The 14,824-nt window shown below is 55.8% G+C and overlaps 1 protein-coding gene across 1 annotated transcript; it reads right to left on the bottom strand.

Annotated features, from left to right (window-relative positions):
• Positions 1-504: 504 nt before the first annotated feature.
• Positions 505-10,764, bottom strand: LOC101937612 (E3 ubiquitin-protein ligase TRIM39-like). The gene is made up of 6 exons (XM_024112106.3): positions 10,326-10,764; positions 7,990-8,085; positions 5,148-5,378; positions 3,938-3,960; positions 3,749-3,852; positions 505-1,357 (listed from the first exon to the last, which is right to left on the bottom strand). Exons 1-6 carry the CDS (start codon positions 10,749-10,751, stop codon positions 798-800), a joined length of 1,440 nt encoding a protein of 479 aa, XP_023967874.1. The 5' UTR covers positions 10,752-10,764; the 3' UTR covers positions 505-797.
• Between the last annotated feature and the right edge of the window lie 4,060 nt (positions 10,765-14,824).

Raw genomic sequence — 14,824 nt, 5'->3', positions numbered from 1 at the left:
CAGGGCAGTCCCTAGCTATTCTGGGGCCCTACACAGCCCCCCCCAGGGGGGGCAGGCCTCCACAGGCATGGAGGGGGCTAGCCCCAGGCCTCTGTGGGTGGGAGTTTGGGAGGCAGGGGGAACCACCCCCCAGCACTCACTGGCAGCACGGCTGGGTTCGGGTCCCTGCACTTCCCGCCGCCGGTGAGAGCAGGCCCAGCCCTGCTGCATTCCTCAGGGGCGGGAAGGGGTGGGGCTGGGGCGGAGCAGGGCAGGGGCTTTGGGGAAGGGGTGGAGTGGGGGTGGGGCGGGGCTGGGGCAGACCAGGGGTGGGAAGAGGCGGGGAGCCTGGGGAAGAGGTGGAACAGGAGCTGGAGCAGCACACAGCTGCGCAGGGCACCAGGAAATTTGGTGCCCCAAGTTTTCTGGTGCCATATGCAGCTGCGTACTTTGCATAAGGGTAAGGATGGCCCTGCTCCCTCGGAAGGGTTAGTATGATGAGGACAGGAATTTGGAGAGGTGCCGGGATGCAACCCCCAACGCGTTGGTATGTATTGCAATAAACGGGCCTAAGGCTTGAGTCTGTGAACTAAAATCAATGCGTGGGTGACTTTTTCCATGACAATGGAGAACACAGGGTAGCTGGGCACAGCAGCTCACCACAGGCGCTCGCTGGTTTATATTATTAAAAGTTTTATTCCTGCCTCATTCATTGGTTTGTGTTTTAAAGAACCGCAAGGTCATTACATATTTCATGGGAACAGCCCCAGAGGCTGGTCAGCACTGGGAGGGGACAGTCTCTGCCCTGGGTGTCACTGTCAGGGACAGAGATTCCCTACGGTGTGAGCTAGGACTGGGCAGATTATCAGGGGAGCCGCATTTTTACCCCCAGCATTGAGACCAGGACAGAAATAAGGGTGCAGCTTCCCAGAGAAGGTGCCAGTGAAAGTGAAGAGATGGGACCTGTCAGTCACATTGTAAAATGAGACCTCACCCGCCTCATAGTCGAGGAAAATCCCCACTCGTCTGGGCCTGACACTCATAGGGAGGGAAGTTCGGGGGGAGGTGAGGACCTTGTATTCCCCATCCCACAGCCACATGGCCCAGTATCCATTCTCAGTTGTGAGTATGACCCACCCCTTCCTGCTCACAGATTCTCTACAAACCCCCAGCATCCAATCAGTCATGTCTCCCACTTCCACCTCCCAGTAACGCCTCCCACCCGTGAACCCCTCAGCACCCAGAACACAGTGACAACAATCAAATCGCTCAGGATTGTCTGGTAGATCCTGTCGTGTGTCTCCGTGTCTCACACGTTTTCGATCTTCAGACAGGACAAGGTTGGGATGAGCTGTGTCTGGATCCAGAATCACATCCACTGGGGAGAGAGTCATAGAGTCAGTGGTGGGGGCAGGGGCTGGTCACTGAAATCAAAGGGAAATTAATCTGTGTCCCCATTAATCGCTGTGCCTAGGGGTTGTTGCCCATTAAGGGTCATGAGGGCTCTGTCTGCCCATGAGAGTACTTGAGGGGAATGACAGGAGGGACAAGGGTGAGGGTGGGAAGTTGTCAGTGGAGGAGTGAGAGGGGAGGGGTCAGGCTGATGCTGGGAGAAGAAAGGGCCAATGGGAGGAGCAGAGGGGAGAAAGGGGGGCAGGCACAAGGGCATTGGGGGGCAAGAAAAGGAGTGGGCACCAGGAGGACAGAGGAGGGGGTGAAAGGAAGGGCAGGTTCCAGGGGGCTGTGGGGAGTGAGGGGAAGAGTGGGCACCAGGGAGAAGAAGGGGATAGTCCCTAGAGTCACAGGGAAGCAAGGGAAGGGGTGGGCACTAGGGGGCAGAGGTGTGTGAAGGAATGGTGGGGGGCTCTAACAGGCAGGGGAAATGAGGAGAGAGGTGGGCTCCAGGGGGGCAGAGGGGAGTCAAGGAGAGAGACAGGTGCCAAGGGGTGGGGAATGAGGAGTGAAGTAGGTGCCAGGAACATGAGGGGGAAGGGAATGGGCAAGCACCAGAGGGACAGAGTGAGGCAGGAGCCCAGGGCATAGGGGGTGGCTAGGGCATGGTTGGTCACTGGAGGGCAAAGCAGGATGAGGAGAGGGGCAGGTATCAAGGGGACAGAGTGGGGTGATGGGAGGAACTGGTGCCAGGTGGCTAAGGGGAAAGAGGAGGGGCAGACACTAGGGGATAGTGGGTGGGTGAGGGGATGGGGCTGATGCCTAGGGGGAGAGAGGGGAGGGGGGGACACAAGGGGTGAACAGAGGGGCATGCGCCAGGGGACTAGAGGGGCACCTGGGAAGGGGAACAGATGACCAGAGGACAAAGGGGGTGAGGCATGCACCAGAGGGACATGGGGGAGAGTGGGCAGGGGTGGGCACCAAGAGGGAGATGTGGGAGAGAAGGGGCAGACCCCAGGGGGCAACAAGTGAGTGAGAGAATTGGCAGCCATTAAGAGGAGGATGGTAGTGGTGGATGCCACGGGCACATAGTGGGGGCTGGCAAGGGAAGGAGTAAGCAATTCCTCCCAGAGCCCGCACCCTAACCCCTCTGCCCCAGGTCAGAATCCCCTCCCATACCCAAACTCCCTCCCAGAGCCCACACCCTGAACCCCCACCAACACACCAACACCCTGCCCCAGCCATGAGCCCCCTCCTGCACCCAAACTCCTTCCTGGAGTCCGCACCCGAACCCCCTCCTGCACATCAACCCCCTGCCCCAGCCCTGAGCCCCCTCCCACACCCAAACTCCCTCCTGGAGCCCACACCCCAAACCCTCTCCCATGCTCCAACCCCCTACCTCAGGCTCAGCTCGGAGTCTCCTCCCACACTCCCAACCCCTCGGTTCCAACCCCCAGCCCAGAGGCTGCACCCCATCCTGCACCCCAACCCTCTGCCTCAGCCTGGTGAAAGTGAATGAGGGTGGGGGAGAGAGAGCAACAGAGGGAGGGGGGCTGGAGCGAGTGGGGGGGGCAGGACCTTGGGGTAGGGGCGGGGCAGAGAGTGGAGTCCGGGTGTTGGGGCTTGTGCGATTAGACAGTTGGCAACCCTAACCTAGTATATTAGGCTTAGAATGTGTTTTTGTTAATTTGCTAGGCAATCTATTTTGATCTGTTTGCTACCACTTATAATGACTTAAAATCTATCTTTCTGTAGTTTATAAACCTGCTTTATGTTTTATCTTAACCAGTGCATTTTGAGTGTTGGGAACAGGTCGGCGTCATCCCCACACACACGGGCCGGGCAGCCCTGCCCCAGGGGGCGCAGCTGGGAGTCTCCATGCCGGCTGGCTCCACAGGCGCCACCTTCCAGCCAGGAAAAGCCCACAGCCAGCTCCTCCCATCACCCGGCCCAGCCCCTCCCCCAGGGCATAGCCAAGGTGTCTGGGCTGAGCTCACTTGGCAGGGGGCAGGGCAGTGGGGGGATGGGCAGTAGGGGATGATGGGAGGTGTAACTGGTTATTGAGGGGAACTGGGGCTGTTGCTAATGAGGCAGTGGGAAGGGGAGGGGAAGGGAGAGGAGGGGCTGTTTCCGGCAAGGAGAGAGAACTTTCAGTTAAGGGGGACCTAACAGCCTAGCAGCGGGTCAGAGCAGAGCAGGGAGACCTCCTGCTCCTCCTCCAGCTCAGAGAGCTCGGCTGGCCTTGGCTTCAGTGCTGCTGCCATGCCAGGCTGCCAGTTACAATGTGGTCCTCTCCATTTGTCCCCTTGCACAACACTAATCAATTCTCCTCCCAAACCACATGTAAAGGAAACCCATCCCAGTAGGTCTCACTCACCAGTGAATCTCTCCAGCATTTCCCTCATGTCAAGGCAGACTTTATACACATTCTTCAGGGCAGGAGACACAACTCCTGGTTGTTGGAGTGTCACATTCTCACTCCTGTGAAGACAACGTCTCATCACTCGGCTGCTCTGAACCCACATCACTCAAGTGAATAGAAGGAGAAATCGAAATGGGAACAGACCTGATCAATGTGCTTTTCATATCCTGAGAGGAAACAGAGAGACAGGGAGCTGAGTTAACACCACGTGCAAAAATACTGAGTGACTTTCCATTCTCTATCAGATTTAATCCACAACATTTAACAAATCAGGGCCAGCCCCTTCTGTGCAGGACATTCAACAGTGATCACTGATTTCAGATGCCCCATCTCCCTGGCTCTGACTCTCCAGAGGAGCTGAGTGTCATGGGACAATGGCACAGACTGGGAGAACGCAATGCTCTGAACAAGGAGCGTTGTTAGAATAAAGAAAACAGGGTCATCCCTAACACTCCTCTGTCCGGCTTCCTGCTGCAGATCTAAGGGGAGACAGTGCACAGATCCTCACTCTGAGCAGCTGCAGTTCCCATTGCTTCAGCCAGGGCTGGCTCCAGGTTTTCTGCTGCCCCAAGTGGCGGGGGGAAAAGAAAAAAAAAAAAAGGGCGATCGGCGGAACTTTGTTGGCAGCTCGATCGCGCCACTCCATTCTTTGGCAGCAGTTTGGCAGCGAGTCCTCCGCTCCCTCTCTTCCTCTTCAGCGGCACTTCAGCGGCAGCTCAAAGAGGAAGAGAGGGACTTGCCGCCAAATTCCCACTGAAGACCCGGATGTGCCGCCCCAATAGCAGACAGACTGCCACCCCTTTGTATTCGCTGCCCCAAGCACCTGCTTCCTTAGCTGGTGCCTGGAGCCAGCCCTGGCTTCAGCTGGTGTGTGGGTGCTCAGCACTTCCCAATATCAGGCCCCAGGTGTCTCAGGCTGGCACCCAGAGATGGAGGCCTCCAGCATCAATGGTCAGTGATGAGAGTCTCAGTCCTTTCATTTCATTAATTTGAGAGTTCACTTTGGCTCGTGGTTCCCCCTCTGGGCCCCCTCTCATTACCCCATGGGTCAGAGTCCCTACTCAACACCTACATGGGGCCAGGTTTCAGCAGTCAAAGCAGGAACCATGTCAGTCTCTTGCTCCTTCTGTTCCACCCATTAGACAGGCAAAGGCCCTGCTGTGTCTGCATTTCCCTGTAACACAGACTGCATGTGTCGGCGCTAATAGGGCCTCATACCTGGGCTTCTGTTCGTGTTGGTAAACTGTCAGACCAGGCACTGGAAATAGGATTTGTCACTAATTCCTGGGATCTAGTCACTGACAAGAGAATTGAATGCTGCGGGAAGGGATGGGGAGGTTGTTAACAGTCTCACCTTCAGCAGCTCCACAGCTGGTTGCTGACACTTCTCCTCCATCTCCGTGATGAGATTGATCAGAGCAGAGCTCTGCTCTGAGAGTTTTGTTATATTGTCCTGCAGTCTCTGCAGAATCTCCCTCTCCTCCGCTGCCAATCTCCGCAGAAGCAGCTGCTCCTCCTCACTCAGAAACTGGTGCAGTTTCTTAAATTCACGTGTGATTGACCTTCTCTGATTCTCCACATTGTCCTTTAGTAAAAAATGGAGAAGGAACAAACCCCAGGACCAGAGATGGGCACACGTGGTGCTGAGTGTGCTTCATGGATCAGGGAGCAGGGCTGCTAGTCATGGGCGGCAGGGATCACAAACTGCATGAATATTTTCAGTAATGGATAATGGGAAGGAACTGAGAAATGTCCTTCTGAGCCTGAGAAAACAACCTGGTTACACCCCAACTACTGCCCCTGTATCACCACCCCCATCCCTCCCCTTCTCTGTGGGGGGTCTGAGGGGCAGGATGAGAGGACTGTGTCCCTCTCCTGAAGATTGTGGTGCTCTCAACAGATTGAAGGCAGGCAGGGGCAGTCTCTTGGTGACCACCTGACCACTGAACCTGGGGTGGGAGCATTTGCCCACTCCCTTAAACCAGTAACCTCCCAGAAGACCCCTGTGGTAAGGGGCAGCTTGTACCTGGGAGTTCAGTGTGGAGCCAGACCAGTGGAGGGGATTGACTAGCACACAGAGTCAGTGGTATGGGGTGGGGGACATAGGGGCCAGCACATGGAGGCTGTGGTACATGTGTGGGGGGATGGGTTCAGAAAATGTAGGCAGTGGTACATGGATGGGGTAGGGAGCAGCACATGGAGTGGGTGGCACATGGTGGCAGTCGTGCATGGGTAATGGGAGGCACCAAATGGGACAGGCCTTTACACAGCTAAGAAGCAGGAGCTCTATCTGCTACACAGGCTGAGGGAGCAGGCTGTCAATCAGTACATGTTATAGCTTTGATTGGCTGCCCTTCACTATTAGGCAGCCAATCAGATGGGATTTTCCTACAAACTACAGATGTTCCCTGCCCACCCGTTAGAAGATCTGCAAACCCACAGAGCTGGCAGCTATAGGTGCATGGCTGGGTGCATGAGGAGTGTGTGCAGGGCTGATGGGGGAGAGAAGGTGCCACAATTGTACCTTGGCCCCAGCTCAGGCAGGCTCCCAAACTGCCGGTAACTAGGATGAAATGGGGGTGAAATAGAAGGTGTGTGGCCCCAGCAAACATGCTGTACCTGGGCCCCGAATTTTTCTAGACAGGCCTGATCGTGTGTGTGTGTGTTTACAAAAGTCGGTGGGTGTGTGCAGGATGAATTGGGGTGTGTGCAGTGTGGGCTGTGTCTGGGCGCAGTGTGTGCAGTAACTATAGGTAGGTGCAGAGGTCAGGGTGCAGTGACAGTGAGTGTGGAATGAGTGCAGGTTGGATGTATGGAACCAATGCAGAAGTGAGTGTGAGTGGAATAAATGGGCAATATGTGTATGGAAATTAATGCAAATATGTGCAAATGAAACCTACTGGTGTCTGGTGCAGAGCTCCGGGCCCTTTAAATCACTGTGGGAGCCCTGCCACCGCTACCCCGGGGTGGCAGGGTTCTGGTGGTGATTTAAAGGGCCAGGGGCTCTGGCTGCTTCAGGGAGCCCTGGGCCCTTTAAAGTGCCGCTGGAGCTCCGGCAGGGGGGCTCAGGTGGTGCTTTAAAGGGCCCGGGGCTCCCTGTAGTGGCCGGAGCCCCTGGTCCTTTAAATCCCTGCCGGAGCCCGGCTACCGGAGCCCCGGGACTGTGGGGAGCCCTGGGCCCTTTAAAGTGCCGCTGGAGCTCTGGCAGCAGGGCTCGGCAGTCAGGGCCAGAGTGGCTGGAGCTACGGGCCCTTTAAATCCCCGCCTCTATAGCTGGTAGGTCTTGGGTGATTTAAAGGCCTTGGGGCTCCCAGCCACAGCTGGCGCCCCAGGGTCTTTACATTTTGAAAGGCCCCACCTCTTCCTGTTGAGACCACACCTCTTCCAGTTGAGGCCACGCCCCACTCAGGACTCCAGCGTATGGGTAAGTCCTTTAAGTTACTTTCACCCCTGCTCACCTCTGAACTCTGGGTCTTCACTGACCAAAGACAGCAGCTGTGAGTGGGGTGCAATGGAGGGAGGGCCAGTGATGTGTTAAAGGAAGGTTTGTTTGTCAGACTTTCACACCACAAGGTGAGAAACTGAGGCAAAGGACACTGCCCAATGCACTCTGGGATGGGTATTTTGCTCTTTGTCACATGCTTTTGAATTGTAGTTGTGGTGTTTTTCCAAATTAACATTGGATTCCTCTGCTTTTTTTATTAAAGGTTTTCTTTGCCATACCCAGACTCAGTGCTTGTGAGATGGGAAGGTTTGCCTTCAAGGAGCGCCTGGGGGTGGTGTTTAATTTTCCCAGATTACTGGGAAGGGGTGTCAATACAGTTCTGTTTTGTATTCTTAAGAGGAACCTCTACATATTGAACCTGATCCTTGTTGCTGCCAACTCCAATTGGCTTCAGATGGGTGCGATGGGGCAATGGGATCACATGTGAACCCTGTACCCACTGCTGTAAATGTGACCCATCTCCCTCCTGCCTCCAGAGAGCCCTGGGGTGAGTCTGTGCCACTGCCCACACACCAGGAACTGCCCTTCTGCCCAGGGCTGCTGCACTGGGATCCCCACCAGAGATGTTTCCTGTTCCTGGCACTATGGCACCATCCCAGGGCAAACAGTCAGAACTGCAGCTCTACAGCCCTGCATTCCTGGGAATGCTGCAGGGGGAAAGGCTCTGGGAAGGATAAACCCAGACACCCACCTGCCACTCTGTGGTTTTCTTCTCCTCTTTGGACGCCAATGCCAGGCACTCCTCTAACTGCTTCCTCAGAGGACCCAGGGCTCCCCGGAGTTTCACCTGCAGGAGCATCATGTGTGATAAACAGCCATTAATCTGCATATCCAATGAGTGGAGACTGCAGAAGGCAGGGCTGGATGAAGCAGAAGTCCTATAGGCCCATGTCTAGGCCGTAGCTCCTGGAGTCATGTGATTACATCAGGCTCTTGGTTTCCATTAAAAACAGGATATTTCAAATCCTCAGCATTGCAAAGAAATATTGAAAACGTGCCCCGAGTGTGACAGATTCAGCGATACCTGCCTGAGTCTGCAGAGAGCCTGAACCAAGCACCCTGAGAGGGGACTGCCCCATTCATCTGTGTGGGGAATTGACGCAAAGCCTCATTGATCTGGGGGCCCTGCAAATCCCCGCACCTAGCAGGGGGCTCTGTGTGTGGCAGGAGAGAAGCAGCTCAGATGTCCTTCCCCGTTTCCCATCAGAGAGATCCTGGCTGATGGAGTGGGGGGAACTCTGACCCTTTTCCTGTCTTTCTCTCTCTCTCTCTCTCTCTCTCTCTCTTTTCAGGGGGGGGGGAAGGAATCTCTGCTGTTGGTCCTGTGGGGAGAAGGGATCCTCTGACCCTTGTCTTCCCATTGGGAGGGAGCCCCCAGCCATTCAACCTGTCTGTCCAAAGAGGTTTGCAGGTCCCACCCCCAGCAGACAGCCCTTGGGTGGGTGGCCCCTTCCACAGCCCCCGCTAATGGGGCAGGGTCACAGCTGGGCCTGGTGCCAGCGTGTGGAGCCTGGGCCCTGGGTGACCTCAGTCCTGCCCTGTGTGACATTCACATTTCACTAACAAAGCCCTGGGCAGAGACAACAGAGTCAGCACTGCAGGGCCTGGGCCATTATCTGGCTGAGATGCTGATCCTGGGAGAGACTCTTCCCCACTCAGCTGCCACACTCAGAGCTGTCTCAGGAATGTAGGAGTTTAGCTGAAGTTTCTGGACCCCGAGCCCAGCCCCAGCCCAGAAGCTCCTAGCACTCACCAGGGCAGGAAAGGACTTGAGAGGGGGTGGATCTTTGTGTTTGTGGAGCAACACGAAGGAGACATCTGGGGCCTAGGATCTGGCCCCTTCTCTATGCCCCTTCTCCCTGCCTCATTTCTCAGGTGTCCCTTGTTTGGGGGATGTCACTCATTTCAAGGCAGCTCCCCACTTCCCACACTGAATCCCCATCCCTCGCCTGCTCCCAAAAGCTCCATGTCCCTTCCTTTGGGCCCCTCCCAGAGGTGAAAGTAAGCCGGTACGGTACGGTATGGTGTACTGGCAAGAACCAGTACGCCGTGCCGGACCACACCGGCTTCCGCGATGGGGATTTAAAGGGCTCAGAGCTCCCCGCCACTGCGGGGAGCCCAGAGCCCTTTGAATCCCACCCGCAGCTCCGGCGGCTGGGCTGGGGCCGGGATTTAAAGGGCTCGGGGCTCCCCGCAGCGGTGGAAGCCCTGAGCCCTTTAAATCCTGGCCCCAGCCTGGCAGCCGGAGCTGTGGTGGGGATTTAAAGGGCCCGGAGCTCTGCGGTGGCCGGAGCCCTGGGCCCTTTAATTTGCCCCTGAGCCCCGGGGGCTCCCAGCCACCTCTGCAGCTGGGAGCCCTGGGTTGATTTAAAGGCCCTGGGGCTCCCAGCCATAGCCGGTGCCCCAGGGCCTTTAAATATCGAGAGGCCCCGCCTCTTCTGGGTGAGGCCACGCCTCTTCCGGGTGAGGCCACGCCCCCTCAGGACTACGGCAGTACCTGTAAGTCCTGTAAATTACTTTCACCCCTGGCCCCTCCTCAAAGAACCCTTTTCACAGAGACCTACAACACACACACTCCACCTGTGCTGCGTAAAGCCACAGTGGGCTGTGCCTGGGCATCCACAGGAAACACCTGTGAAATGGAGAATCCAAGGTGCCTCCTTCCTGATACTGCAAAGGGGCAAACAAGTCCCAACCTAAAAGTCTGAGCCAACCTCTTGGGCCTCACCTGCACACTGAAGTGGGAAGGGCAGAAGCCCTGATATCCTCCACGCAGGTGCCCAGGTAGCTATGGTCACCTCCCACTAGACAGGCTGCCTGGGAGATAGACAAAGGTGGCTGGCTACACTCTTCTCTGCCCAGCTGGCAGCTGGATCCTTCACTACCCAACCTGGTCATGCCTGGATCCCTGGATCCACCTCCCTTAAGCCATGTGAGTTTCCACTCAGACCCCACCAGCTGGCTCTGGGGAGAAATTTAATGGGGCCTTTATGGGGTTCCATCCACAAGAGCAGCAGTGATTCCTACCTTGTAATCCAGGGCAGCCTCCTGTATGGGGAGCACAGCATGAGCTCGGTGAGCCCGGGACTCTCTGCAAACCAAACAGATGGCTTCTCTGTCCTCCTCACAGAAGAGTTGGAGCTTCTCCTGGTGTCTCTCACACAGACTTTTCTTCTGCGCTTTCCCTGGCTGTAATCTCAGTTTTTTGATGTTCTCTACAATATCAGTCAGCTGTGTGTTGGGCCGGAGTTTCTGTTTCTGGAAGGGAGCTCGGCACTGGGGACAGGGGACCTTTGTGCCTGATTCAGGCTCCCTTTGCTCACTGTACTGGGTGATGCAGGCTCGGCAGAAGTTGTGCCCACAGTCTATGGTCACCGGCTCTGTCAGATACTCCAGGCAGATGGAGCAAGTGGCTTCTTCTAACACTTTCCCTAGGGGAGTTGCTGAGGCCATGGCTATCTGTGTCTTGTTGACAGACCATCCCCTTGCTATCTGGATCAGCTCTTCACATGCCCAAAATGAGATAAGAGGAGGAGGACGGGAGAGGTGGGGAGGGGGGATGTCACGGAGAAGGGAAAAGTGAAATGGGGTGAGATGGAGGGAAGAGAACAGGTGAGAAAATATTATAGACCTTCCATAGATTACTGGAATAATATGGACATGGCCATCCCTACCAATTATGGTGCCCAACGCAGCCTGAGCACCTGCCCAGCCCCCCGGCGGAGGGTCTGGGCTGCACTCAAGGCCTGTGGGGCTGGGGAGGCAGGAGATGTGGGGGGCCACTTTGGGGGGCCCCAGAGACCCAGAGCGGCTCGGGGGATTAGCAGGGAGACCCATGCCGGCAGCAGGAAGTGGAATGACCCGGCTCAAGCCTGCTCCACTCCCCCCACCCCAGCCATGTTGCTCAGGTCGGGGGGGGGTGAGGACCGCCCCCTGCACTCACCAGTAGCGGGAAGTGGAGCGACCCGGCCCCAGCCCACTCCACTTCCCTGGCCCTGGCCCCAGCCATGTCATTTGGGGGAGGGGGAAGGGCTGTCCCCCGCACTCACTGGCAATGGGAAGCGGAGCGATGTGGCTGGGAGCTGGTGGAGGGGAGCCGGCTGGGGCCGGGTTGCTTTGCTTCCCGCTGCTGCTGGTGAGTGCGGGGTTGACCCCTGCTGCTGACGCAGGCCCCCTGCTAATCCTCCGGGCTGCGTCCATCGCTGGGGCAAGAGGTTGAATGGGGGCTGGCCGGGGGCGGAGCTGGAGGGAATACTGGTTGACAGCACTGAACAGGGGCTGGTCTGATTTCTGCGCAGGATTCGGTGTCCAACCAAAAAAGAAGAACAGGAGTACTTGTGGCACCTTAGAGACCAACCAGAGTCACTGCGAGCCGCAAGGAGTGGAACTGGGGTTTGATTCGAGTTCAGTGGCAGTCAGTGTGTTCAGTTCCTGGTTCAATACACCACAAAATGGTTTGGTTACCAGGCAGTGCCTAAGAAGGGGGGCCTCACAGCTTGCTTCAGTGGGGAGATGAAGTTGGGGCATGGGGCCTGTGGCAGGTGGGGCAATTGGAGGAAGGAGCTGCACTAGGGGATGAGAGCAGTCCTGTCTAAGAGGGAGAAGAGTTGAACAGCCTTTCTCCTTAGACTTGAAGAGTTATTGTTAACTTCTGGGACTGGGAAGCCCCCGCACTTCTTCTCTCATCTCCCTCCCTGCTCCTGTTGGCTCCCCCCTTCTTTTCTTCTACTGGCTGGGATGATTTAGTTGGGAATTGGTCCTGCTTTGAGCAGGGGGTTGGACTAGATGATCTCCTGAGGTCCCTTCCAACCCTGATATTCTATGATTCTATGATTCTATGAATACTAAGAGGCGAGGCGGAGGAAGTTATCCCGGGCCCCACACACCCTAGGGACGGCCCTGCCCTATCCCCAGCCGGGGGATAGGTCTGGCCGCCGAAGCTGGTGCTGCCACTATGCAGCACGCAGCTGTCCAGGGCACCATGAAATTTGGGGCAATTTGGTGCCCCAGGTTTCATGGTGCCCTACGCAGCTGCATATTCTGCGTATGCCTAGGGACAGCCCTGAATATGAACATGGAATTCAGAGCACTTGGCTTGTTAAAATCAGCTTTTTATTGGAAGGAGGGCTATAACTGAGGAACTCTTTGACCAAGTGACTCAAAGTTGAATCACTAATACCCCGGCCCACAAAAGCTTATACTCAAATAGATTTGTTAGTCTCTAAGGTGCCATGAGTACTCTTTGTTCTTTTTGCTGATACAGACTAACATGGCTACCACTCTGAAACAATATTTAAAGTAACCTGAGAGTGCAGGGGGATTTTAGAGCACTTTGAAATATCGTCTCTTAAAGAAAAACTGCCACTGCAGAAAATCTTCCAACAGACACTCATTTTCTGAAGCAGACAGAGTAATAACATGCACAGCAGAGGCAGCCTTAGAATTATGTCAACAGAAGGACTTAAAGTTACAATCTCTGGGTAATTGCTCTGGTCTAATGCCTAGAGCACGTTGCCTTGAGCTACCCAGTGATTCTGACATCAGCTGTGCTTCTGCACACTCTTGTCTGCCACAGAGCAGCAGCCCTGCAGTCCATGTCCCTGCAGCCCGTCACCCTACTAGAGCTAGCTTTAACCCCTAGTAACTTCCCCAGTGTTGCTTCCCCAAAGGGGCAGTGGGTGCCACACGTTAGCTGAGCTCAATCTTGAGCTGAGATCAGTTTGGGGAGGATCAGAGCTATAGCCTGAACCCCAGGTTTGTGCAAAAAAATATTATAAGAACTAGAAAATGTTACTCTCACTTTTTCAGGTTGGGGAACTGTATCTTGTAGGGTGACCAGACGTCCCGATTTTATCGGGACTGTCCCGATATTTCCTTGTTTGTCCCGTGTCCCGACCGATGTGTGGTCGGGACACGGGACAAACAAGGAAATGCTCCGGAGCCCGGAAGTGCTCGTCCCCCCCCCCCCCCCCCGCCGCCCCGACTCCACCCCCTCCTCCCCCCATTGGCTCCCTCCTCTTCCCCAGGCTCACCATTCCTCCTCCCTCCACAAGCGCTGGAGGGAGGCCCCGGAGACGCAGGGGAAGCGCGGAGCCGGGGTGAGTGAGAATCCGGCCTGGCCCCGAGCGCAGGCAGGACTCAGTCGGGCGGTAGGGAGAGTAGGGGGGCGGCCCGTGGGGCCAAGCGGCGGCTGTTCTCCCCCCCGGGCAGCGGGACTCGGGAGCAGCCGTTGCTGCAGCTCCCACTGCTGCGGGCGGAGGAAGCGGCCGATGGCCAAGCTCGGCGGCTGCGGCTCTGATGCCCGGGCTCGAACCCCCCGAGCCTGGGCCTGTTGCGGGGACCCAGCAGCACGCATGCTGCGCCCAGCCCCTGGCCAGTCGCATCTGGGCTGCTGCCCAGCTGGTGTTATCCCGCGGCGGCACCGGGGCGGAGGCATCGGCAGCCCAGCCCCGTTCGTTCCCCTGCGGGACCCGAGCGGGACGGGGGGGCTGGGGCATGCTGCCCCCACTCCGGGGCCGCCGCGGGATAGCACCAGCTGGGCAGCAGCCCAGACGCAACTGGCCAGGGGGTGTCATCCATAAAATCCTTTAATTCTCTGCCAGGTATGCCTAATGTTAGCTTAAACAAGGTATGCTTCACACAGCACTCAATTGTAGCTCTGCAGTTTCTCTTTGAAGTCTGTTTTTGAAGTTTTTTTGTTGAAGGATGGCTACTTTTAAATCTGTTATTTAATGTCCTGGGAGATTGAAGTGTTCTCCTACTGGCTTTTGTATATTACCATTCCTGATGTCTGATTTGTGTCCATTTATTCTTTTATGTAGAGACTGTCTGGTTTGGCCAATGTACATGGCAGAGGAGCATTGCTGGCACATGATGGCATATATCACATTAGTAGATGTGCAGGTGAATGAGCCCCTGATGGTGTGGCTGATGTGGCTGGGACCTCTGATGGTGTCGCTAGTGTAGATATGGGGCAGAGTAGGCAATGGGGTTTGTTACATCCACCCTGACTGAATTGGCCTCATTAACACTAGTTCTCCAACGGACACCTCATTTTTTTGTGGATACAGATTAACACGGCTACCCCTCTGATACTTGTTATCAATGTTTTTATCTTTATTGTAGGAGTAAAGGGCAGTAGAACTGTGCCTAACCTGTCCTGATTGAGGGGGTCACCTTCAACTGAAATGAGCTTGCTAAGACAGGGAGTCAAAGACCCCTGTTAAAGTAAGAGGGGTGGGGACAGGTGTCCCTGATGGGAAGTATGGGCTCTATCTCAAAGCACCAGGCACAGTTTAACATGCCCCTCTCCACTGTTCAACAATAGAGCTAAGTAGGGCTCCATTAGGAGTCTTTTGGTTTGTTAAGTGCTCACTAATACAGCTGAAATCAATTGTTGGGTGACTTGCCTTCCTTCATTAAAAAGTTTATTTTCTACACTCAGACTTTGTGCTTGCGAGAGGGGAAGTATTGCTGCCTAGAGGTGCCCAGGGATGGTATGGTATTTTCTCAGGTTACTGGGTGGG

This window comes from Chrysemys picta, chromosome 12 (assembly GCF_011386835.1).
Source record: "Chrysemys picta bellii isolate R12L10 chromosome 12, ASM1138683v2, whole genome shotgun sequence".
Taxonomy (NCBI): domain Eukaryota; kingdom Metazoa; phylum Chordata; order Testudines; family Emydidae; genus Chrysemys; species Chrysemys picta.
This window is presented reverse-complemented; position numbering and strand designations above follow the sequence as displayed.